The 27,004-nt window shown below is 32.8% G+C and overlaps 3 protein-coding genes across 3 annotated transcripts in view; 2 read left to right on the top strand and 1 right to left on the bottom strand.

Annotated features, from left to right (window-relative positions):
- The window catches only part of LOC127728320 (protein FAM102A-like), a 35,064-nt gene extending 27,684 nt beyond the window's left edge, over positions 1–7,380 (bottom strand). Inside the window, exon 1 of the mRNA XM_052235667.1 lies at positions 6,930–7,380. Within this exon, the coding sequence (XP_052091627.1) occupies positions 6,930–7,078 (149 nt within the window). The 5' untranslated portion in view covers positions 7,079–7,380. The remainder of the gene's footprint in view (positions 1–6,929) is intronic.
- The window catches only part of LOC127728308 (divergent protein kinase domain 1B-like), a 302,906-nt gene that overhangs the window by 85,677 nt on the left and 190,225 nt on the right, over positions 1–27,004 (top strand). The gene's annotated exons all lie outside the window — the stretch shown is intronic.
- The window catches only part of LOC127728291 (uncharacterized), a 65,869-nt gene continuing 46,259 nt past the window's right edge, over positions 7,395–27,004 (top strand). The window contains exons 1-2 of the mRNA XM_052235623.1: positions 7,395–7,469; positions 23,374–23,465. Of these exons, the coding sequence (XP_052091583.1) occupies positions 23,376–23,465 (90 nt within the window). The 5' untranslated portion in view covers positions 7,395–7,469; positions 23,374–23,375. The remainder of the gene's footprint in view (positions 7,470–23,373; positions 23,466–27,004) is intronic.

Genomic DNA, 27,004 nt, shown 5'->3' with positions numbered 1-27,004 from the left:
TAAGTAAATTCATGTATATATACATGTATATATTGCTGTATGGTGTGAGCCAAGGCTCGCCATACTTTGACCTATTATTGTTAACTTTTTATACATTGTGACTTGGATGCATAGTTGTCTCATTGGCACTCATACCACATCTTCTTATTTATATATATGTAACCTTTGGCTATGTGCTTGAAATACATTTTTTTGTTCATGTACAGGTGACCTTGATAAACAATCAACACAGAATCATGGACATGTTTAACCCCACCACATTCTTCATTACAGTATGTGCATGTCAGACCTGGGGTCATTAAAAATGTAATTGTAATTAGCTGTAATTAATAACAATTTTGAAAGTAATTCAATGTAATGTGTAATTGAGCATATTTACATTACATGTAATTGAAAGTAATGAATTACATTGCCTTTTTGCCATGTAATTATGAATTACTTTTCAATTACTTTGGATTACATTTAAATATTTGCTGGGAAATTTTAAACATTATTGGCTTTCTGATGTAACTTCAAATTCTATTTTTCTGTACATTTAGTATGCACTTAGTACTTTGATTTTTTTAAATACTTTTTAAATATATTTATCATGTTTATCATGATGAAAAAAATAGCATGTATAATAATCTTTATTTGTATTTAATTCATTAATTTTTTCACATGTTTACATAAAAAATCTAAAAACTAAAAAAAAAAAATACCAACTTATTTACATACAATTTGTAAATATGTTTTTCTAACAATTAACAATAATCTTAGCCCTAGGTTATTTCTTTCACTTAACTAATTATGAATTACAAGTATGTCCCTTGATTAAAATGCCAAAGACAATTTTTATTTTAAACCATCTTATGTATATGTTAAAATCTGTTCAGATGGATATTATTTAAACACTTTCTACAAAATTTTGAATACAGCAGTCAAAACGTACACGAATGGATTCCAATATACTTGACAATTTTGACTTGCCAATTTAAGACAAGTCTGGAAAATGTTAACATTACTCTTCTGTAATAAATGGAAGCTTTAAAGTTACTTCAAATTTCACATGAGGTACATAAGAAAACCTTTAAATCTAAATTAATATTTTTAGCAGAAACTTGAAATTAAGATATCTTTATGATTTTTCCCCCCACAAAAATAAGAAATGCAATCAAATAATAAGCATTTCAAATCTAATGGTGATCAAATGTAACAATGACATTAGAAATTTGAATACTTAAAACAAATCTTGTACAAATTTTTTCACTGTTATAAAGTGTATGTATATTTAAAAGTTTCATTCTATTTTAGCCTGTTGTCATTTTTATGATTTTACTTAAAATGAAATAGCTCTAACATGTCTTTGGACAAAAGTAATTGAAATGTAATTAATTACATTTAAAAATCAATGTAATTGTAATGTAATTAATTACTTTGGCATGTAATTGACCCCAGGTCTGGTGCATGTCCCAAGTCCATGAAGTCAGAAGCCTGTAACTTAGTGGTCTTTTGTTGTTTGTTGCTGTTTACATGGTTTATCATATATTTGTTTTTTTACATAAATCAGGCCGTGAGTTTTCTCGTTTTGAATAGTTTTACACTTCTTATACTATTTCAGGGCCTTTTATAGCTTTCTATGTGGTATGAGTTTTGCTTATTGTCGAAGGCGGTACTATAACCTATAGTTGCTCACTTTCTTTGTCATTTGGTATCTGGTGAAGAGTTGTCTCATTGGCAATCATACCATATATCTTCTTATTTTTATATTGAGCACATACAGTGAGCATGTGTATAATAAGTGATGATAGAACAATGGTTATTTGATTTTTTTACATTTCCCAAGTGTTCCTATTGGTTAATTTACTTAAGGCATACATTGTAGCAGTTGTTAAATGATTTGGTGAATTAAAATATTTCTTGCAGAATCAGTTAACTACTATCATGACTATCTTCCTTCATCATCGTGTCCTTTATTTTTCAAGTTTGTTATATTTTTCTTATGCTGCTTGCAATGTTTTTTCCCTGTTGACACATAGTGTGATTGCCAAATTTCTAACGTCAGGTGTAATGTTAAGGTCACTGCATACGGAGAAGCTGTCGGAGAAATAGAGTAAGGGATGACAATAATTCATTAGCAATACATTTCCTGAAGGTTTGGATGAAATTATAAGGGATTTTCTCTTAAAAGAAAGTATATTTGTACCACAGTTTTATGATAAAAACTGCTTCGCTGAGCGCAGCTGGATACGCCCGCAGAGGTCCAACCCTGAACAGTTGGGGCAAAAATGGACACAATATTCAAGCTTGATTCAGGTCTGAATTTGGATTGTAATTAAATATTTGACATATTATAGGTTTCTGAATAAATGTAGTCAAAGAACCTGAAATTGGTTATATGAATTGAATTTATATTCAATTAAAGATTTCTTGCTGTTGTGCAATACACTGTGCTGTTGCACAATACTTAGTAAATCTGTTGTCAGACTATAAACAAATAAAGTTTAATTAATTCTCAATGTCATATTAGAAATTTATGAAAATGTAAAGGGAGCTTACATCAATAGATATAAACAATTCACCAAAGTTTCATGAAAATTGCTGACAGCATTTTTGAGTTATTGTCCGAAAACTGGAAAATCCCCCCTTTTTTAATGAATAAAACCCCATAACTCAGAAATGATAAATGAAAAATTTATAAAATTCTAAACGGAGCTTACATCAATAGATATAAACAATTCACCAAAGTTTCATAAGAACTGCTGAAGTTATTGTCCATAAACTGGAAAATCCCCCCTTTTTTAATGAACAAAACCCCATAACTCAGAAATGATAAATGAAAAATTTATAAAATTCGAAAACGGAGCTTACATCAATAGATATAAATAATTCACCAAAGTTTCAGAAGAACTGCTGAAAGCATTTTTGATTTTTTGTCAGAAAACTGGAAAATCCCCCTTTTTTTATGAATAAAACCCTGTAACTCAGAAACGTAAAATCTAAAATTTATAAAAATTGAAAGGGAGCTCATGTCAATAGATATAAACAATTCACCAAAGTTTCTTGCAAGTTGGTGAAAGCATTCTTGAGTTATTGTCCGAAAACTGGAAAATCCCCCTTTTTTTTTAATGAATAAAACCCCACAACTCGGAAACGTAAAATCTAAAATTTATAAAAAACGAAAGGGAGCTTACGTCAATAGATATAAACAATTCATCAAAGTTTTATGCAAATGGGTTAAAGCGTTTTTGAGTTAATGTCCGACATGTTGACGACGGACGGACAGACGGACGGTATACCATAATACGTCTCGTAAATGGGTGTATAAAAAATAGCCATTCAGTTACAAGTATATAAAACATATCCCCTCTGCCTGACGATTCAGGGCCGGGATATAATTAACACACTTGAGCCCCATATATCCTATGTGAAGATCCTGAATAACAACATGATATAATATCATATGTAAACAATATGACATGACTTAATAAGTTTAAGGAGATTGAACTTTTATTATTAAAACTTATGTATAATGTACATTGTTGTACATGTACATGTATATGACTTTCTTTAAAACAATGGAGAAAACTTAAATTGGGGAAAAAACTGCAAGTTACCATAATAGAAAAGAAAGGACATGGGGTTTTCATCCATGACACAAAATCGATACATTCACAGCAAAAAAACCCACAAAAATAAAAGTCACAGTGCTTTTATTGCTGTTCTTCATCTCAAAGTCACAGTGAAGCTTCAAAACAAAGCAAAATTTATCACCTCTATGCAAGTTTAAGACTACCCTTAGCACAAGTTTGAGCAGAATTCTTTGCAAACTGACAATCATGCCACAACTGTCAATTGAAGAACAATATATATTTGTACATATTAATGTAGATACATATACATGTAACTATAATCAAGTTGGCAGAGCAGCCCCAACCTATCCAAAATGAAAATGACATCTTGGAAGACATGTATTATTTTTAAACAAGCAGTACATTTTGTACAAGATGTCAAAATGATATGACTAATCCCATTGTAAACTAAGGAGATGTGGAGCTGTACATCCTTCAACAATGAGCAAAACCCATGTTGTACAGGAAGTTACATGTACATGAATAATATAATTTTGGTCCGCGGTGCTAAAATTTTCAGTTAAAAATCGTAAATCGGTAAAATTTTATACGACTTGTTAAATCTTTTCTGTGCTGTATAAAATTCCAGATGAAATTTAACCAGTACGTTGATTGTTTACACCACGTGATCGATCAACCTTATGAGGTTACCCTTGTTGACTGGATTTCATCGATGTAATTAACACTTGTAACAGGATTCTTTTGTGTTTTAATTGATAAGGAGATAATTAATGATTTCTGATAACAATTTTATGGATTCACTTACCACCCAAACGCTGACCAGTGATCTAATCGTAAATCTTAATTTGGACACAATGCCGACAGTTGTACACGTGCCGACAATTATGCATATTTTTATTCTGTATGAAGCAAGTTGTCCAAGCTAGCAATCACATCCTGTCTCCTTGAATCTTTTACAACAATAAAACTTATGTTTTTGACCGCCGATTTTCTTCTAGTTTAGCCCAGTTGATTTAATGAATTTTACATATCAGCCAAAATTTATTTGGACCCTAAAGTGACTACTATTGACAGTCACAGCCTGTGTACATTTGGAAAGATTCTGTTATTTTCATACTAAAAATATGTTTACTCATCATGCTCATACATGTCATAAGAAAATTAATAAATTAAATTTATAAAGTATAAAAATTATTTACTAACTATTGAAATAGAATGTAATTTAACATACAGTAATAATAAGATGTAAATGAGAGGTAATATCTTCAATAGTTCTAATGAAAACAAACCAGTATTACAAATGTACATGTACAAAATGTACATGTATATAAACTTAATTTGCAAATTGCATCTTGAAAACTGACTGAGTGAGACCTCTTGGGTAGTCAAAATTACTTAACCTCACCCTTGTATACATGTATATAAGTTTAAAATCAATGTGGATTTCTTTTTTTCATTCTGAATCTAATGATAGTAAATTTCAAGTATAATTATGAGATGGTCAATACCATCAAATCCCATGACTGAAAGGAGAATACATTCTCGTTCACTACTGTATGGTGAATATGAAAATGTAACTAGTTCATGGAAGGACCTGGTAACATACATACACGTGTATTGAAGGCTTCATCCCTTCAGTAAAACTTCTTACTATTTACATTTATTTTGTAGTTAAGTTACTGCATAAACTGGCAAAACAGTACAAAAGAAAAGAAAACCTCAAAATAGATAAAAGGTAATAAGAAAGAAGGATTAACTCTATTGGAACTAACCCTAAGGAGGAAATATGTCGCGCCGGGATTCAAGTTATGTTCAACACATATATCTTATTGGTTTGCCTTGATTACCCTGGTGCTATCCAAAAATCCTGGGGAGAACACTGAATTTGAACAATTTAAACAATACAATGACCAGATTTTAGCTTTAAACAATAAATGAGAAACAAAAAATGACAGACAGCAACCATGCAAAGAACACTACTGAAACACAGACTTGAACCAATTCATACTACACTGTGTATTTGTGTGAAATATTGCTGATGTTAGACTAGATACGGATTCTACTTCTCTTGTCAACATATCTTTGTTCCGCCTAACATAAGTTCCCCTGGAAACTTTGTTATAAACAATGCCATAATATCTGTTCCTATTGGACATGTTGGAACAAATATTCTATACCATGCATGTATACCCTTTATTCCGTAAGGAACAAATTCTGTAATAATTGTTCCAATGGAAATAATATCAAAGAATATTTCATCTGTTTGGAACTTGAATTATAAAGAACTTTGATCAGGTCAGGAATAACCATTATTGTCATTGGTGGATTATACCTCAATTCAGGTATAATCAACTAATTGATGAATATTCATAACTGGTTTCCTAAAGTCTGCATCAGTTCCAACTTTAAGATTTGTCCGTCGAAATGGACAGGAAGAGATCTAGCTAGACTACAGAACAAAAATAAGATTTAACTGATCAGAGACATATATATGTTTCTGAAAATAAGAAGACTTAAAATTAATTAGTAGGAAAAGGAGGGTCATATTAGTTTAGGGGTTTCTCTAACAAAATGCAGCACAAAGTATCAATATCAATTACATGTCATCACTATGACTAAGTGGACATCAAAGCTTGGTATGGTAAATGCAAAAAGATGCTCCAACATCTCTTAAATTTTCTTTTGGATAAAAACTGCATTATACCTCAGTTGGTGTATCTCATTAACCTTGTATTATGGGTTTTCATGTTATTAAATGTCAAATGGTGGATTATACATGTACCTGAATTGAGGTATAAACAATAATCAACCAATAGACATGATAGACTATTTTCATATTACCGACTATTGACTCCGGATTTTATCATATTTCGACAGGTTACCTACATGTACATTTTGTACTCTGTGTTAGGACATCCTGGTACTCTGTCATATAAGATCAGGTGAGAGCGACCAAAAATAGTAAAATCAAACGTATAATTGGTGGAATTGAGGGAGAAAATTTGCTGTTTTCTGATGATTTTGTTGTGCTGAGAAAACATGTAACAGTTAATTTCATCCCATATTGTACCGATTGTAAACTTGATTTTACTTCTTTAAGTTGCTCTTACTTGACCGAGTACCAGGATGTCCTACCGCATAATAGGTAACATGTCGAAAAAATATAAACTCCTGAGTCAAAAGTCTGTAATATGAAAATAAAATTGAGAATGGAAATGGGGAATGTGTCAAAGAGACAACAACCCGACCATAGAAATAGTCTATTAATGGTTATTCCTGATCTGTTGATTTCATGACACTTTGGTGTCAAATGTGGATATCTTACAAATACTGTTCTCAAATAGTTGTCATAATTACCTCTCAGATTGAGTTAAAAAGTTTCCTCCGTCAATTAAACGCACTTTAGCATACAGTATTCCACTAACAAAGGGTACTGATGATAACTCCTGTAAACCGAAATCAACTTGAAACTTAAATCGCTTCTTTTTAGTCATGAAGGACATCATTTTAAAGCAATACACATTTTTCAGAGATCAAATTTCTACAGAAATATGAAATCAATCATACAAATTAGTCAGCATCCAAGCTGCTATGTCGGTGACATCTGCCTGAACTTTAACAATTCATATATTTTCTAAGATATATTAAAACTGTTACATTATGGATAATTGTTTTTTTTATATTTGCAAGGTCTCAATATATGTTATTACAACCGGTCAAACTCATCTAATCCTTATCTTTTTAGTTAAATATTGTAAATCTGGTTGAACGGGAACCTGTTTGATTTGAATATTAGTACGCATGACAACATATGATTTCCGTTTCCGGTAAAGAAAAGCGTCTGCAACTTTTAATAGCAAAGACATATATAATACAAGATTTTAGTCTAATTATTTGGTAGAGTATAGTTTTGGACTGGAAAACTAGTAATGGACTTTCCATTCTCTTTAACATGAAACAGGTGTCACATGTGAAAGAAGATAAATATGTACAAGTTGGGGATTATCTCCCAATGGCAAATGGGTCATAACACTAACAGCTTAATGCTATATAATATTGGTGATGCCATGTACCTTTATCAGGGGCGGATCCAGGATTTTGGAAAGGGGGGGGGGGGGGGGGGGGGGCGTAGTATTGAAAATTTGTTTTGGACCTTTTTTTGGCTAAAAAACATAAAATAAGTGTAAAAAGCATTTTATAGTTAAAGTGTAAGGGTTGGACATTTTTGGTGCCGTATTCTCTCCATCAATTGTCTATTCTAAAATGATTGGATGGATCCAAAGCTATGTACTAATTAATATATTTGATGTGGGATTTGTCAGTAAAAAATGGACATGGAAAATTCTCGTTTGTTGTATGGTTAGTTAGCATAACCTCACAGATTTCTTGTTGTAAACAAGATATACGGCTATTCAATGAAATTTACAATACGACCGACACGAAGAAAGACAAAAAAGCAATTTTCATCCAAATGTTTGGTTGAAATGTTTTACCCAACAAGGGAAGTGAGGGGTTCCTCTTCAACCAAAGGCTACGAATTAGTCGGAAATGACAACGAAGTTGTGAATGACGGTCGACACATGGAGACATATAGGCCACACCCAGCATGGCAGGTTGCAGTCGGGCCTTGAAAAAAGTATTCAGTATATCAGTTCGGCGAAACAGACATTCCGGTCAGATATGGGATTCACATGCAACCCCCCCCAAAAAAAATTACGCCCGTTTTTTATTCGTCATGTTCATTTAATGCTAAATAATTCTGTTGAAAATATTTTTTTCTAATAGCAAAAAAGTGGACAAGATTATTGTTTTCAATCCAGATACGGCCAGAATTTTTGTTTAAGGCAAAAATCAGGGTCAGAATTTTTTCTCTAAAATATCTCAGACTGCCTCTCTGATCAAATGGTTCGTACCTTAGACTTTAAATCTAAATAGAGCTTACTGACTGGGGATCACTATTCAGCAATGTAATTAATGGGCTGGGGCGTGTGGGATTAAACATGTTTTCGTAGGTAAATAATATTGCTTTGGAACTTTTTTTTTCATGAGAGTGTAATAGAGTATTACTTTCTGTTTGGTGGAATTGTGAAATAGAAGTCAATACGTTCGTGCTCAATACTTTGTCGCTTTGAAGGCGTCATGCTTGCCATCCTCAGCCTAAGCTATGTGTTACTGTAATTTGAATTTCAAATTGACTGAGTGACGTTTTTTTCGACGAACTGGTCAACTCCACCGTAGAGAATCACATGACTTTGACATAATCAATAATATATTACAGTAAATACGAGCGAAAAATATCTTTATAAGTAAAGAATTGTCGCATAAAAATTAAATACACGGGAAATGGCAAAGTTCATGAAGTCTAGTCTGATTAATCATTTTACAAAAAAAAAAAAAAAAAAAAAAAAGTGCAAGCAAAGGGGGGGGGGGGGGGCGTACGCCCTCTACGCCCCCCTCTGGATCCGCCACTGTTTATACCTTATACCTTTATACCTTTATCTTCGGGTCCTTAAAATAAGCCAAAGGCTTCTACTGACCCCTCATCTTGGATTGTCGTAATGCAATTTCTCCTCTCATAATAATCGCATAATAATATATTTATATATATTATACTTATAAAAATAGAACTTATTTAGGTGTGCGCAGCTTAACAATTAACATGAACATATAAATTTATACGGGTTCCAATTCTCGCCATCTAACGCTGACTTAAAATTATTCAAAGTCTTTGCCGTCACTGTTAAATCTGACAGGTTATTCCACTGATCCACTACTCTAATTGAAAAAGTATTAAGTCTATGTGTCGTCTTACACTGTTTCTTAAAGAGTTTTAATGAGTGACCTCTAGTATTATTAGATGGTGCTAAAGTAAATAAGCTCATCCAGTTTATATCATCTATACCATGCAACGCTTTATATACTTGTATCGTATCATTTCTATCCCTACGATATTCCAAGGTTGGCAATCCCAAAGAGCGTAATCTATCTAAATAACTTAAATGATTTATATTCTTTACGAGTTTAGTGGCCCTTCTTTGGACAGATTCCAATTTACGAATATCTTTTTTAAGGTGCGGAGACCAAACACATGTAGCATATTCCAACAGTGGACGAACAATTGACTTATAAAGAGTAAGAAACATATCCTGATCCATGTAGTCAAAGGAATGATGAATAAGAGATAAAACTCTCTTCAAACTTTAAATTTGACTCGAAAGTTACTCCAAGATCCTTTTCTTCATTCACCTTAGATAACGCAATAAAATTTTCTGTATCATCCAACATGGTATAACGATATTGTTGATCATTGTCAGGATTAATATGTAATACTTTACATTTAGCAGCATTAAATTTCAATTTCCACGTATTTGACCATTCACATAAACTGTCCAAATTTTCCTGTAACTTACAGCGCTCATTATCTGACGAGACTTTAGAATATACTTTACAATCATCGGCAAAAATTTTCACTATGCCCTCTACTACATCAGGAAGGTCATTTATAAATGTTAAAAAAAGAACTGGTCCTAGAACACTCCCCTGAGGTACACCACTCACAACATCTGACCATGCTGAAGTTGTATTATTTATACGAACACATTGCTTACGCCTGGATAAAAAAACTTTTTTCGTTCAATTTCTTATTATTTGATGGTACAAACGACGGACTCCTATAAATACATCCTAATAAAAGTTTATCAGTTCCTTCCAACTTAACTTCACACCACACTGATTCATTAAAACCAGATTCAGATAAAATGTCAACTTTAAAAGCTGTCAAAGACTTATGAATATAAATAACTACACCTCTATCACCCATCTTGTCAGGTATAAATTTTTCATAATCAGGTAGATTTAGCATGGATGCTATAGATTTATCCATAGAGTTTTTAGGATATATTTCACACAAACCTATAATATGTGGCTTCTCAATTGATAAGTATGACTCAAACTCTGAACGCTTATTTGACAGGGTGTCTACATTAGAAAACAAAACTCTCAAAGATTTCCTTTTATCCTCCGAGGTAAAATTTCTTATCGTCACTAATTGACTGGTGATCAGAAACATCTTGCGAAATATTCAACTCATTTCTATTATCATTAAATGTAACTGAAACATAACTATTAACTGGAACAAAATTATCAACATTAACTGTTAACGTATTTACATTTGAAGTATCTGAACGATTGTTATCTTTACTTATCTGGGGCCCATGGAGGAATCCCAGATTTCGGCAATTCAACTATCTTCTCTCGACGAATGGCCCAACTCCTATGGGGAAAATCCTTTTTCATCTGACCCAATTCAATACGTAAAGCATTATTGCTCTCTCTCTGTTTTTTTTGTGAGGTCTCTGCCTATACCTATTTTCTTGTGTGCACCTATCTTGGTGTCTTTCAACTTATAAGCGTTGCGGAAGAGGTTATTCCGAGATGTATTATCTTTCACAATTAACCTAGTAAGTCTGAATTTCCCAGAGCCTTTCTTTGGCTTTGCACCCAACCGTGTAATCTCATCAATAGCAATGTTATCAATCCCTAATGAATCACTACAAAGCCCCTGAATAAATTCAGTATCTTTAATTCTCGAATCCCCCTCCTCACTTTCAGGTATACCAAATATAATTATATTGGCTTCTCTTTTCTCTTCTTCTGACTTATCATCAATAATCTGACTTATTTGTTTTGATACTATCATAGGTAAATTTTCATTTAGCTCGGATATATTTTTATCCACAGAATTGATTCTTTCATTACAATGTTTGAGACTCTTAGCGAGACCAACAACTTCTGTTTCTATCTTATCTTGCCTTGTGTGCATTAAAGTTAACATTTTACAAATTTTTTAAGATGCCCCTTTACAACCCTTGCATACCCATTGAATGCTGCCGTCAGATTTTTGTAAAAAATCATAATCTGCTACTGGAACTCTTTCACACTTAATGTGAAACCATTTGTCACATATTGAACACGACAGAGCTCTGTCATTTGACACAACATCCTTGCTACAGTTGTTACAAAAGTCTTTTGTTACTTTGGGTGCCATGTTTGATGGCAATGATGCTGAGCTACCATGTGGTGATTAGTAATAAGGCCACAACTTAATCAAAAGTCTATATCATCACTTAAAAATTGTTTTAAAACGTGTTTGTGTATGTAAGGTCACTCATGGCTGTGTATGCTTTTAGATAATGCGGATAACTGGGAGAATTCAACAGAAATAAAAGTCTCTATGTTTGGAGCTTCACAAAAAAGCAACCATCTTCTTGCGCATGCGCACACCTCTCCCTAATGATCATGTACCCATTTGTTGTATTATATCTTAAATGGAATGTAAAATTTCAGCACAAAACATTGTAACCGGAGAGCTGATTTGCCTTCCAAAATCCATTACTGTACCAGCCAGGATTCAAACCCTGGAAACCACCTTGGTGGTCTCACGGTAGCGTGTTCGCCTTGAGTACGGGAGGTAGTTGATTCGAACCCCGGCCGGGTCAAACCAAAGACTTTTAAATTGGTATTTGCTGCTTCTCTGCCAAGCAAGCAGCATTAAGGAGTAAGAGCAAAGACTGGTCGGCTGGGAGTCAGAAGAATGTGTCCGGGTAAGGTGACATGTCTTCCTTGTGAGCTAGCACGTAAAAAATCCAGCTCAGCGTGTTGGTCTAGTACAAAGCAGTGCCACAGCGTCATACTTGCCAACCTCTGACAATGAGAAATCATGTCATGACATGACATGACATGTCAAAAAGCGTGTGAAAATGCGCAACGTACATTGTAGATGCGGACTTTTTAATATGAACAATGTTCATAATTTCACATTATACAAATTTGTTAATATAAAAAACAATATTCTACTATAAACTTTTATTGTATTCAACAGTGGTCTGTTTTGCTGCTTTTAAAGCAACACCACTAGGTACAAATTCAAAACAACTTCCAGTTTGGTTACATTTACTTGATAACAAGGCACACAATGTATCATTGTCAAGTTCTGATCAGAATTCAGTGAATTTCTTTATAATTGAAAATGCTCTCTCACAATCAGAATTGATATTGGCTGAACTAAAATAGCTTTATCAAGCTTTGAAAGAGTGTCATAACATTTTTTTGCCATCTAATATCTCGGCCATTGCTCCCAACAAACTATATATGTTGCTATTGCCTGGTCAAAACTAGGTAGTTCATCAGAAAACAGCTGGTACTTTGAGAACTGATCCAACAGTTCCGTGATATTGCCATCCCCTATGGCCTGTGGAAATCTGTTGGCTAGATTTGAAACTGAAACTGAAAAAGAAAAATATTTTATTATTTGATTACCATTAAACACGTTAAATTCTTAATCAAATAGCTACATTGTATTTTTCCTCTCACATGTATTGTTATGATTGCAACATAGGGTGCACAATGCGTTACTCGTCCCTCGATCATTTAAACTCGAACTCCTAAATATAATTTATAAATCTTGAATCTTAGACGTACACATCATTTTCACTTAACAATAGGCTCTTTAGACGACGGTACAGGTCCTGAAAGCGACCTCTTTCTGTGGACATTTCCCCTACGTGAATTTGAAAGAAAGAAAGTCACAAAATCGTAAAAAAATAATCACAAACGACTTACCTTAAGTGCTTTTTGCTGTTCGTCCATATAGAAAAATAAACAATGGTGACAAAATCCTTGCGTGTAAACTGTTGAAAAAGCGTGTATTACACGCGAATATCATGTCATTTGGCAACTTTGAGCAGGGTAAATATTCATATTACATTAAACATGTTCTTGTCCTGAATATGCATATTAATTTGCTGCTGGATGTTAAGCAGCCATCCATCATCATCATCATCATCATCAAACCCTGGACCCCTGGCACAGTAAGCCACTGCTCTTTCACTTGAGCTATAGGCTAAGGTTTAGTCCTGCACTGAAGTCAACCATAGATTCAATCTAGGTAAAACACTACTTCATAACTCCTGCGATATTCTCAACAATACTATGACATTTTCAGCATTTTCCCTTGGTCTAAAGGAGAGTTATTTTGTTGGTCCCCAATTTTGGTAATCAGAAAAGTTGCTAAACAGAGGTTTGTTGCCTTTTATGTACAGTAATCATTTGCACTTTGCAATATTTTCCCTTATGGCCAAAAATTACCTCCCCTACAAACACTGAGAAATTGAACTATATATATGTATTAAGTGTTTTGTATATGTTCTCTGCAAGGACACTTAGTAGTATGAATTCACAATAAAACACTGTTTAAGTAGTAATGATGAAACAAATTGAAATAAAACAAAAATTAACCTATCATAGTCCGAACTTATTACATGAAGAAATTCTGGTCTGACATCACTACCATAACACTAGCGTTTTCAATTAAGGGGGTACAGAACACCTAAGGGAGTTAATTCTTTAAAAATCAGCTGAATGTTTTAATCACATACTATAAGGGAAGAGAAATCAAGCTTCTTAATGATCAAAATTAGTGTTTGTCAAACTGCTATATGTCCAGTGAAATTTTTTCTGTAAATTGTGTGGTTGAAATTTCTTGAAATTTATATATTTTTGTCAACAGGTCAAATTTGTTAAAAACAAGCCAAATCTATTTTAGTCAAAGTGTTGGGTACCCCCTTAAATGAAAAAATGAAAAACTATATGAAATAAAATGCTCCGCAGGGCGCAGCTTGATACGACCGCAGAGGTCGAACCCTATACAGTTGGGGCAAGTATGGACACAACATTCAAGCTTGATACAGCTCTGAATTTGGATTGTGATTAAATATTTGACACAGCATAGGTTTCTGACACAGAATGAATGTGGTCTAAGAACTTAAAAATTTTAAATTGGACATTCACCTATTATGGTCCAATATCCAAAATCTAAATACATGGTTAGATTCAGCATATCAAAGAACCCCAAGAATTCAATTTTTGATGAAATCAAACAAAGTTTAATTTTGGACCCTTTTGATCTCAATGTGGACAAAAATGATAACAGGGCCCAAAAATCAAAAATCTAAATACATGGTTAGATTCAGCATATCAAAGAACCCCATATATTCAATTTTTGTTGAAATCAAACAAAGTTTAATTTTGGACCCCGATTTGGACCAACTTGAAAACTGGGCCCATAATCAAAAATCTAAATACATGTTTAGATTCAGCATATCAAAGAACCCTAAAAATTCAATTTTTGTTAAAATCAAACTAAGTTTAATTTTGGACCATTTGGACCTTTATGTAGACCAATTTGAAAACGGAACCAAAAATTAAGAATCTAAATACACGGTTAGATTTGGCATATCAAAGAACCCCAATAATTCAATTTTTGATGAAATCAAACAAAGTTAAATTTTGGACCCTTTGGACTTCAATGTGGACCAATTTAAAAACAGGGCCCAAAATCCAAAAACTTAATACACGGTTAGATTCAGCATATTACAGGACCCCATATATTCAATTTTTGTTGAAATCAAACAAAGTTTAATTTTGGACCCCGATTTGGACCAACTTGAAAACTGGGCCCATAATCAAAAATCTAAATACATGGTTAGATTCAGCATATCAAAAAACCCCATATATTCAATTTTTGTTGAAATCAAACAAAGTTTAATTTTGGACCCCGATTTGGACCAACTTGAAAACTGGGCCCATAATCAAAAATCTAAATACATGGTTAGATTCAGCATATCAAAGAACCCCATATATTCAATTTTTGATGAAATCAAACAAAGTTTAATTTTGGACCCTTTTGATCTCAATGTGGACAAAGTTGATAACAAGGCCCACCAATCAAAAATCTAAATACATGGTTAGATTCAGCATATCAAAGAACCCCATATATTCAATTTTTGTTGAAATCAAACAAAGTTTAATTTTGGACCCCGATTTGGACCAACTTGAAAACTGGGCCCATAATAAAAATCTAAATATATGATTAGATTCAGCATATCAAAGAACCCCATATATTCAATTTTTGTTGAAATCAAACAAAGTTTAATTTTGGACCCCGATTTGGACCAACTTGAAAACTGGGCCCATAATCAAAAATCTAAATACATGGTTAGATTCAGCATATCAAAGAACCCCGTATATTCAATTTTTGTTGAAATCAAACTAAGTTTAATTTTGGACCCTTTGGACCTCTATGTAGACCAATTTGAAAACAGAACCAAAAATTAAGAATCTAAATACACGGTTAGATTCGGCATATCAAAGAACCCCAATAATTCAATTTTTGATGAAATCAAACAAAGTTAAATTTTGGACCCTTTGGACCTCAATGTGGACCAATTTAAAAACGGGTCCCAAAATCCAAAAACTTAATACACGGTTAGATTCAGTATATTAAAGAACCCCAAGAATTCAAGAATAAAACCCCATTGAAATTGATCAAGAAATAAGCAATTTATACGAAGTATCTTCTTTTGCACAATACTGTGCAATTGATTATTTCTTGCTATTGCGCAATACTGTACAATTGACAATTTCTTGCTATTGCGCAATATTGTGCTATTTGATATTTCTTGCTATTGCGCAATACTGTGCAATTGAAGATTTCTTGCTATTGCGCAATACTGTGCAATTGAAGATTTCTTGCTATTGTGCAATACTGTGCAATTGAAAATTTCTTGCTATTGCACAATACTTATATAATAATTTACACATCCTGTTTGGTGTGTATCTCCTACCATATCATTATTATTTGCTTTTAAATATAAATCAGAAATAACCAACTTAAAATGGAAAATTTTAAAAGAAAAAAAAAAGGAAAAAAAGAAAAAAAAAAGAAAAAAAAAAATCCCCCCCCCCAAATTTTTTGAACCCCCTTATGATTCATCACCCCCAAACTCAATCTCAGCCTTCCCTTTGTGGTATGGTACCTTGCAGTACAATTTCAGAGAGATCCATACACTTGAACACAAGTTATTGTCTGGAAACTAGAAAAATGCTTATTTTTGGCCCCTTTTTGGCCCCCAATTCCTAAACGTTTCGGGCAATTACCCCCAAACTCAATTCCAGCTTTCCCTTTGTGATATGGAACCTTGTAGTACAATTTCAGAAATATCCAAACACTTACACACAAGTTATTGTCATGAAACTAGAAAAATGCTTGTTTTTTGCCCCTTTTTTGGCCCCTAATTCCTAACATTTTGAGGCAATTACCCCCAAAATCAATTACAGCCTTCCCTTTGTGATATGGAACCTTGTGGTACAATGTCAGAGAGATCCATACACTTACACACAAGTTATTGTCTGGAAGTTACAAAAATGCTTATTGTTGGCCCCTTTTTGGCCCCTAATTCCTTAACTGTTGGTACCATAACCCCCAAAATCAATCCCAACCTTCCTTTCATGGTATTGAACCTTATGGTAAAATTTCATGGAGATCCATTCACTTAAACTAAAGTTAGAGTGCGAAAACCAATGTGTCTTCGGACGACGCCAGACGACGCCGGACGACGACGACGACAACGACGCCGACGACGACGACGACGCCAACGTCATACCAATATACGACCAAAAAATTTTCAATTTTTGCGGTCGTATAAAAATTGTTGGTTCCTGATTATGAACTTTTTTGAAGTGTGCTTTCATTGATGCAGTTTGAGTTGCAGTGCTACCATGAACATACTCAGTCAGTTGATTAAAGAATTCTAATAATTTTGTCTAAAGAGCTCATTTTTATACGACCGCAAAAAAATTTAGTGGTCGTATATTGGTATGACGTTGGCGTCGTCGTCCGGCGTCGTCGTCCGGCGTCGTCGTCCGAATACATATTGGTTTTCGCACTCTAACTTTAGTTTAAGTGAATGGATCTTTTTGAAATTTGACCATAAGGTTAAATACCACAAAAGGAAGGTGGGGATTGATTTTGGGGGTTATGGTACCAACAGTTAAGGAATTAGGGGCCAAAAAGGGGCCAAAAATGAGCATTTTCTAGTTTCCAGACAATAACTGTGGAACGGTGTATGGATCTCTCTGAAATTATACTACAAGTTTCCATACCACAAAGGGATGGTTAGGATTTGCTTTGGGGGGTTATGGCTCAAACCGTTTAGGAATTAGGGGCAAAAAAGGGGGAAAAACAAGGTTGTCCTGGTTAATGGACAAATACTTTAGTACAAAACATAATTTAAAGCAGTGTAAGGGAGATAAATCAAATACATCATTGAAATTATCTCCCTTACACTGCTTTTAAATTATGTATAAAGTAATGGTTAATGAACAATTAAGATAATCTAAAACAGTGTAAGGGAGGTAATCCAAATACAACGTTTTGGTTACTTCCCTTACACTGCTTTTAAATTATGTTTAAAGAAATGCATATTTATAAAGGAAGACCAGTAAAAATATCTGCAAATGTTTTCATCTTTTTTTTTTACAAAAAAATCCATATGAAAGATTTGACACTATATTTTTATTAATTCTATTATAAAATAGATTAAGTTAGCACTATGGTAAATTTAAATGGGTAATTATGGTTGCCAACTCCATTGGAAATTTGAATTGAGATTATGACCATATCTTGAGGGAAAGAATTTTTTTGGGGGAAAAAGGGGGGGGGGGATAAAAAGAAATTGTGGGGGGCCAATTTTTTCTCATTTCAGATTTCAGAAATTAAAAAGAATTATTCTTCAAATATTATTTTTTTTTCAAATTTCAAATATTGAAAAATTTCAAGAAGTAATCTTTAATTGCACTGTATGGCGCATTAGATTTGTAAAATCTTTGATCACATTTATTTATTTGTTATGCCGAATCTAACAGTGTATTTAGATTTTTAATTTTGGGTCCAGTTTTCAAATTGGTCTACATTAATGTCCAAAGGGTCCAAAATTAAACTTTGTTTGATTTTAGCAAAAATTGAATATATGAGGTTCTTTGATATGCTGAATCTAAACATGTATTTAGATTTTTGATTTTTGGCCCAGTTTTCAAGTTGGTCCAAATTGGGGTCCAAAATTAAACTTTGTTTGATTTCAACAAAAATTGAATATATGGGGTTCTTTGATATGCTGAATCTAACCATGTATTTAGATTTTTTATTTGTGGACCCCGTTATCTAATTGGTTCATATTGAGGTCAAAAGGGTCCAAAATTAAACTTTGTTTGATTTCATCTAAAATTGAATTATTGGGGTTCTTTGATATTCCAAATCTAACCGTGTATTTAGGTTTTTAATTTTGGGTCCTGTTTTTTAAATTGGTCTACATTGAGGTCCAAAGGGTCCAAAATTAAACTTAGTTTGATTTTGACAAAAATTGAATTCTTGGGGTTCTTTGATTTGCTGAATCTAAACATGTGTTTAGATTTTTGATTATGGGCCCAGTTTTCAAGTTGGTCCAAGATAGGGTCCAGTATTTAAACTTTGTTTGATTTCAACAAAAATTGAATATATGGGGTTCTTTGATATGCTGAATCTAAACATGTATTTAGATTTTTGATTATGGGCCCAGTTTTCAAGTTGGTCCAAATTGGGGTCCAAAATTAAACTTTGTTTGATTTCAACAAAAATTGAATATATGAGGTTCTTTGATATGCTGAATCTAACCATGTATTTAGATTTTTTATTTGTAGGCCCCGCTATCAAATTGGTTCATATTGAGGTCAAAAGGGTCCAAAATTAAACTTTGTTTGATTTCATCAAAAATTGAATTATTGGGGTTCTTTGATATGCCAAATCTAACCGTGTTTTTAGATTTTTAATTTGGGTCCCGTTTTTTAAATTGGTCTTCATTGAGGTCCAAAGGGTCCAAAATTAAACTTAGTTTGATTTTAACAAAAATTGAATTCTTAGGGTTCTTTGATATGCTGAATCTAAACATGTGTTTAGATTTTTGATTATGGGCCCAGTTTTCAAGTTGGTCCAAGTTGGGGTCCAAAATTAAACTTTTTTTGATTTCAACAAAAATTGAATATATGGAGTTCTTTGATATGCTGAATCTAACCATGAATTTAGATTTTTTATTTGTGGGCCCCGCTATCAAATTGGTTCATATTGAGGTCAAAAGGGTCCAAAATTAAACTTTGTTTGATTTCATCAAAAATTGAATTATTGGGGTTCTTTGATATTCCAAATCTAACCGTGTATTTAGATTTTTAATTTTAAGTCCCGTTTTTTAAATTGGTCTACATTAAGGTCCAAAGGGTCCAAAATTAAACTTAGTTTGATTTTAGCAAAAATTGAATTCTTGGGGCCCTTTGATATGCTGAATCTAAACATGTGTTTAGATTTTTGATTATGGGCCCAGTTTTCAAGTTTGTCCAAGTTGGGGTCCAAAATTAAACTTTGTTTGATTTTAACAAAAATTGAATATATGGGGTTCTTTGATATGCTGAATCTAACCATGTATTTTGATTTTGGACATTGGACCATAATAGGTAAATTAAAAAAATTCAAGTTCTTAGACCACATTCTTTCTGTGTCAGAAACCTATGCTGTGTCAAATATTTAATAACAATCCAAATTCAGAGCTGTATCAAGCTTGAATGTTGTGTCCATACTTGCCCCAACTGTTCAGGGTTCGACCTCTGCGGTCGTATCAAGCTGCGCCCCAGCGAAGCATTTTATTCTATGTTAATTCGTATATATATATTAAAACCCGACTTTAAATAAAGATTACTTTACTTTACATTTTAACTTGTGGCTTAAGGACATTACAATTATTGTAACAGATCCTACAGTGTTGTCATTCTTGTTATTAAATGATCAATTAATTTAAAGTACTGTCTTTTAATTTTTCACCAGATAACAGATAAATGTCCTTCTTTGTCCATATTTATAAATTGGAAAAGTCAACAGTCACAATTCCTACAAAAGAAAATATTTTACTGTTATTCTTGCTATGCATGTACTATCTTTTCTACACAGTAATGAAATAACAAGAATCATGCAAATAAGAAGAAGAAAAGGGCTTATTAGCTCAACATCAGTATACAATACGAAAAGGAAAGACATATGACACTATTTCTTAAAATAATGCATACACAAAAAACACAGCAAAAATTGTAACCCCTAAAAGCACACTAAAACCCCCATTTGAATTTTCAAAAGTTGGCAAGTACGAATGCCTTAAACATTTCTGGCCTTTAAAAAAAACTCTTAATCAGTCTCCATTGATTTGTTTACATTCTAGTATAGTCATCATGCTTATGGTAGATATTGAAGGCGAAGCAAATTTTACAGCAATTCAAAATTAGAATCACCTTTTGTCATAGATGTATATAGTAATGTAGACCAAAAAGAGTGTACTTTGGATATTTATTTTCACAATTTTGAATTTTTGTTGATTGAGGAAAAAATTAACTTTGTCTGCCGACAAGTCTATAGAAAATTTGCACTTTGTTGAACATTTAATGGTTTACATGTAGCATGAAATCCACCAAAATTGGTATCCCACACAGTGGGTAATCTGGTGACAAAGAATTACTTTCCTTGCAAGCACTTAAACTGGATCTCTAAAATGTTTGGACGTTTTTCGCATGGACACTATTGATTATAAATCAGAAATATTATTTATATAAGAAAACGTTCTGATACATAGTAATAATAAAAATAGATAAGAATAAACACAAAACTACAATATAATTAGGAGATAACTGTATTTTATTTTAAGCTTTGGCTTTCGTAAAACGTAGATTTTACTGTTAACAATTGAGTTTACCTAGCTACGCGTAGCGGAGCCAGGTAAATGGATATTTGCGACATGAAAATCAAGTTTTAAGAGTGCCAAGCTTAGAATACAATACTGTTATCTTCATTCTAATGCCACATATTAAAATAAATTCCATTTTAGTAAATATTTTGGCTTAAATATGTCTTAAATGAAAAAGTTTGCGAAACTGTTGCATCTAAACAATGTGACTTCAAAGGTATTGTTCTCACGTCATTGGTTTTTACACTGTACATATATTATGAAGCTACAGTAATGTGTTTAAAGACATTTGTAGGGAGGAGTCGAAAGGTTTTGAGAGAAAAAACCATTTTAATGATATTTTTACTTTTTCATAACAAGAGTTACTTTTGTATTGTTTTCATGTCATTGGTTTTTCCACTGCACATATATTATGAAGCTACAGTTAGGTTTTTAAAGACATTTTTGAGAAAAAAACATTTTAATGATAAAGTGTTTATACAACATGTCAAATTTGAAATGGTGTAGTCTTTAAAGGTTGTGATTGTGAATAAATTTAACAGAAATGTTCAGGTTTTGCCATCATAACTCACATTTCTACAAATAGTATTGGACAGGCTCACGAAAATGGGACAGAGTAAAACCATTTTTTTTGAGATGTCAACCCTCCCCATTTTAGCTAACTTGGTCATCTGCATCCATCATCATTGTTTTTTGTCTCAATTTCTTTTTACCAGTGTCAATTTTTGAAATGCACAGCTTTTTTTTTGTTATTAATATCTCAAAAACTAGTACAATTAAAGCAAAACTGATATTGATAAAAAATAATGAGCAGGTCAAAGTCTATCTCCTAAAGTCTTTGTAATTTAAAAAAAATAATAAGACAAACCAATTTGGAGTTATTTCCCCTGAAATGACAATCTTTAGTTAAATTTCAAAGTTTTCTTATTTCATAGCTAGAGAGAAATTTTTAAGAGTAATATCAGAACAATAAGATCTAAAAATAAGTTATAGCAGAAATCTTTAATTGACCCCTATAGGAGTTATTGACTTTTTTCCCTGTTGTGCATTTTTGCAGGTACTCTGGTAAAAAGAGAAAATTTTTCAATAGTAAAAATGTTCAGCAAAATTAGATCAACAAATTAATGTTCATTGAAAAAATCGTCAAAAAAAATTTGACCAAACTTGGCCACAATCATCAGTGGGGTATCAAGTTTAAAAAAATGTGTCCGGTGACCCGGCCAACCAAACAAGAAGGCCGCCATGGCTAAAAATAAAACATTGGGGTAAAATGTAGATTTTGGCTTATATCTCTGAAACCAAAGCATTTAGAGCAAATCTGACACGGGGGTAAAATTGTTTATCAGGTCAAGATCTATCTGCCCTGAAATTTTCAGATGAATCTGACAACCCGTTGTTGGGTTGCTGCCCCTGAATTGGTAATTTTAAGGAAATTTTGCCGTTTTTGGTTATTATCTTGAATATTATTATAGATAGAGATAAACTGTAAAAAGCAATAATGTTCAGCAAAGTAAGATCTACAAATAAGTCAACTTGACCAAAATGGTCAGTTGACCCCTTAAGGAGTTATTGCCCTTTATAGTCAATTTTTACCCATTTTTTGTAAATTTTTGTATCTTTTACAAAAATCTTCTCCTCTGAAACTACTTTAGACAAATTTAAAAAAACTTGTCCATAATCATCATTAGGGTATCTAGTTTAAAAAATGTGTCCGATGACCCCGCCCGCGAACCAAGATGGCCGACATTGCTAAAAAATAGTACATAGGGTAAAATGCAGTTTTTGGCTCATATCTCTGAAACCAAAGCATTTAGAGCAAATCTGACAGAATAAAATTGTTCATTAGGTCAAGATCTATCTGACCTGAAATTTTCAGACCAATCGGGCAACACTTTGTTGGTGCAATTTGGTGGAAAAATTAACTATGTTATGTTTTCTTGACACAACAAAATCATCTGAACGACAGTTAATTTTTCCCCAAGACTTGAGTCTTCATTATCTGGATAATTCCTTTTTTCCCACATTTTCTTCAATATTGTTAAGATACATTAATGAAATAATATATATGCATTTCGGCAACTTCTTGGTAAAACAAGCTAGTTCCTAAATACAAGGGTTCATTTGTCATATTATTTTGTATATATTTTCAGATATGAAGTTTTATGTGCACAGTGAAGATCCAGAAATTACACTTGTTATAAAGTGGGACAAAACAACAGGAACAATAAGTGATTTATCAGAGGTAAATAGTTAACTGGAATGTATTTGTAGGGTTTTTAATATCAGAGGGAATAAGAAATTTGTATTCTCTGTACTTTCGGGGATGTGTAATGTACATAATGAATATAAGGCAATGTGGGAAAAAAATTTAAGTGTATTGGTCTGATGAACATCACTTTAATAATAACTGTGGATTCATTTATTTTCATGGGTACCAAATTTTGTGGATTGAGGAGAACTCATATTTTGGGGATATATTTGATTTCATGTTTTTTCATGGTCCACTGAATATAGAAAATGATAGTGCAAGTGGGGCATCGGTGTACTATGGACACATTTTTGTTTCTGTATATAATATCACAGAAAATGTGTACTTCATTGAACATTTAATTTCATGTTTTACTTAAAATCCACAAAAATTTATATAACAAGAATAATAATGAATCCACAGTAGGTCAACAAATAAGACCTCTGTTGTAATTACATTGTAATTAAAAAAAAAATTCTGAATGATTTTTCAATATTTTTGTTTAATTATTGATTAGACTAATTTAGACCAGTTTAAGTTTTAGTCCAAAACTTCATCAGCATGACCAATCTTTAATAAAGCTTATTCTTTGAAAAGAATGACCATAATTGGTTTGTTGGTCATGTCAAAGATCAGTTTATGGTCAAAATCTAAACAGCACAGTAAACCATAAAAACATCTGAATTTAGCCACTTGCGTAGATTTTGACACTAACACCTACCATTCTTACTGATGTTTATGAACAAATGTCAAGGTTCTAGGTTAAAACATCAACAAAAACAGATTTATTTTTTAAGAGATAAATAGTAATCAGTCATTTAAATTATGGTAGGTGGTTGATGAACGCTAGTTTTTAATAATTTTTTTTCTTTCTGTGAACAACGAGAATGTTTAGATATCTATTACCTGAATGAAAATATCAGAGGATACATTTTTTAGTAGCTCACCTTTCCAAAGGAAATGTGAGCTTTTGCCATCACTTGGCGTCCTCCGTCGTCATCGTCCGTCGCTTTTGTCTACCGTCCGGTGTAAACTATTTCAAACATCTTCTCCTCTGAAACAACTACTAAACCAATTCCAACCAAACTTAAGCTGAATGATCCTTAGGGTATCTAGAATAAAGTTTGTGTTTTATTTTATGTTTCGTCAAAAAACATGGCCACCATGGCTAAAAATAGAACATAGGAGTAAAATGCAGTTTTTGGCTTATATTTAAAAAAATAAAGCATTTAGAGCAAATCTGACATAGGATAAAAATGTTTATGACTATGAGGTCAAGTTCTATCAGCCCTGAAATTTTCAAATGAATCCTAACAATCCATTTTTGGGTTGTTGCCACTAAATTGGTAATTTTAAGGAAATTTTGCAGTTTTTGGTTATCTTGAATATTATTATAGATAGAGATAAACTGTAAACAGCAAAAACGTTCAGCAAAGTAAGATCTACAAATAAGTTATATGACCAAAATTGTCAATTTACCCCTTAAGGAGTTATTGCCCTTTAAGGACAATTTTACTCAATTTGTTTATCATGTTTTCTAACTTTAGAAAAATTGAACATAGTGTAAAATGCAGTTTTTGTCGAGCCTGCGACTTTTGTCGCAGAAAGCTCGACATAGGGATAGCGATCCGGCGGCGGCGGCGGCGGCGGCGTTAGCTAACTTCTTAAAAGCTTTATATTTTAGAAGATGGAAGACCTGGATGCTTCATACTTTGTATATGGATGCCTCATGTTACGAAGTTTCCGTCAGTCACATGTCCAATGTCCTTGACCTCATTTTCATGGTTCAGTGACTACTTGAAAAAAAAGGTTCAGATTTTTTGTAATGTTAAATTCCCTAATATTATAAGTAATAGGATAACTATATTTGGTATGTGCGTACCTTGCAAGGTCCTCATGCCCGTCAGACAGTTTTCACTTGACCTCGACCTCATTTCATGGATCAGTGAACAAGGTTAAGTTTTCGTGGTCAAGTCCATATCTCAGATACTATAAGCAATAGGTCTAGTATATTCGGTGTATGGAAGGACTGTAAGGTGTACATGTCCAACTGGCAAGTGTCATCTGACCTTGACCTCATTTTCATGGTTCAGTGGTTATAGTTAAGTTTTTGTGTTTTGGTCTGTTTTTCTTATACTGTATGCAATAGGTCTAGTATATTCGGTGTATGGAAGGACTGTAAGGTGTACATGTCCAACTGGCAAGTGTCATCTGACCTTGACCTCATTTTCATGGTTCAGTGGTTATAGTTAAGTTTTTGTGTTTTGGTCTGTTTTTCTTATACTGTATGCAATAGGTCTACTATATTTGGTGTATGGAATGATTGTAAGGTGTACATGTCTAGCTGGCAGGTGTCATCTGACCTTGACCTCATTTTCATGGTTCAGTGGTCAAAGTTAAGTTTTTGAGTTTTGGTCTTTTTTTCTAATACTGCATGCAATAGGTCAGCTATATTTGGTGTATGGAATGATTGTAAGGTGTACATGTCTAGCTGGCAGGTGTCATCTTACCTTGACCTCATTTTCATGGTTCAGTGGTCAAAGTTAAGTTTTTGAGTTTTGGTCTTTTTTTCTAATACTATATGCAATAGTTCAACTATATTTGGTGTATGGAAATATTTTATGATCTATATGTCAGTTACGCAGGTTTTATTTGACCTTGACCTCATTTTCAAGGTTCATTGCTCAGTGTTAAGTTTTTGTGTTTTGGTCTGTTTTTCTTAAACTATAAGCAATAGGTCAACTATATTTGTTGTATGGAAGAATTGTTAGCTGTACATGCCTGCCTAGCATGGTTCATCTGACCTTGACCTCATTTTCATGGTTCATTGGTCAATGTTTAGTTTACTTGGTTAATGTTAAGTTTATGTGACAGTTGTAATAAAGCTTTATATTTAGGACTATCAACATAATATCAATGATTAGTAAAGAAGGCGAGACATTTCAGCGTGTGCACTCTTGTTTACTTATATCTCAAAAACTAAAGCATTTAATGCAAATCAGACAAGAAGTTACAGTATTCATTAGGTCAAGGTCTACCTGCCCTGAAATTATCAGCCAAATCCAGTATCTGATTTTTAGGTTATTGCCCCTGAATTGATGATATTAAGGGAATTTTGCTGTTTTCGGTTATTATCTTGAATATTATTATAGATAAAGATAAACTGTAAACAGCAAAAATGTTCAGCAAAGTAAGATCTACAAATAAGTTTCATATGACCAAAATTGTCAATTGACTCCTTAAGGAGTTATTGCCTTTAAAAGACAATTTTTCACAATTTGTTCATCTAGTTTGCTTACTTTAAAAAATCTTCTCCTTTGAAACTGCTGAATCAATTTCAGCCAAACTTAGGCTAAATGAGTTTCAAATTTGTATCTAGTATAAATTTTATATTTTATTTCCTTGTACGTCAAGAAACATAGCCACAATGGCTAAAATGGAACATAGGGGTAAAATGCATTTTTTTGCTTTTGAAGAAAATATGACAGATACAAAGAACATTTAAATGGCATTTTTAAGCCACTCATTAATAT

This window comes from Mytilus californianus, unplaced genomic scaffold (assembly GCF_021869535.1).
Source record: "Mytilus californianus isolate M0D057914Y unplaced genomic scaffold, xbMytCali1.0.p SCAF_2, whole genome shotgun sequence".
NCBI lineage: Eukaryota > Metazoa > Mollusca > Bivalvia > Mytilida > Mytilidae > Mytilus > Mytilus californianus.
Note: the sequence above shows the minus strand (reverse complement) of the source record. Positions and strands in the feature narration are given on the sequence as shown.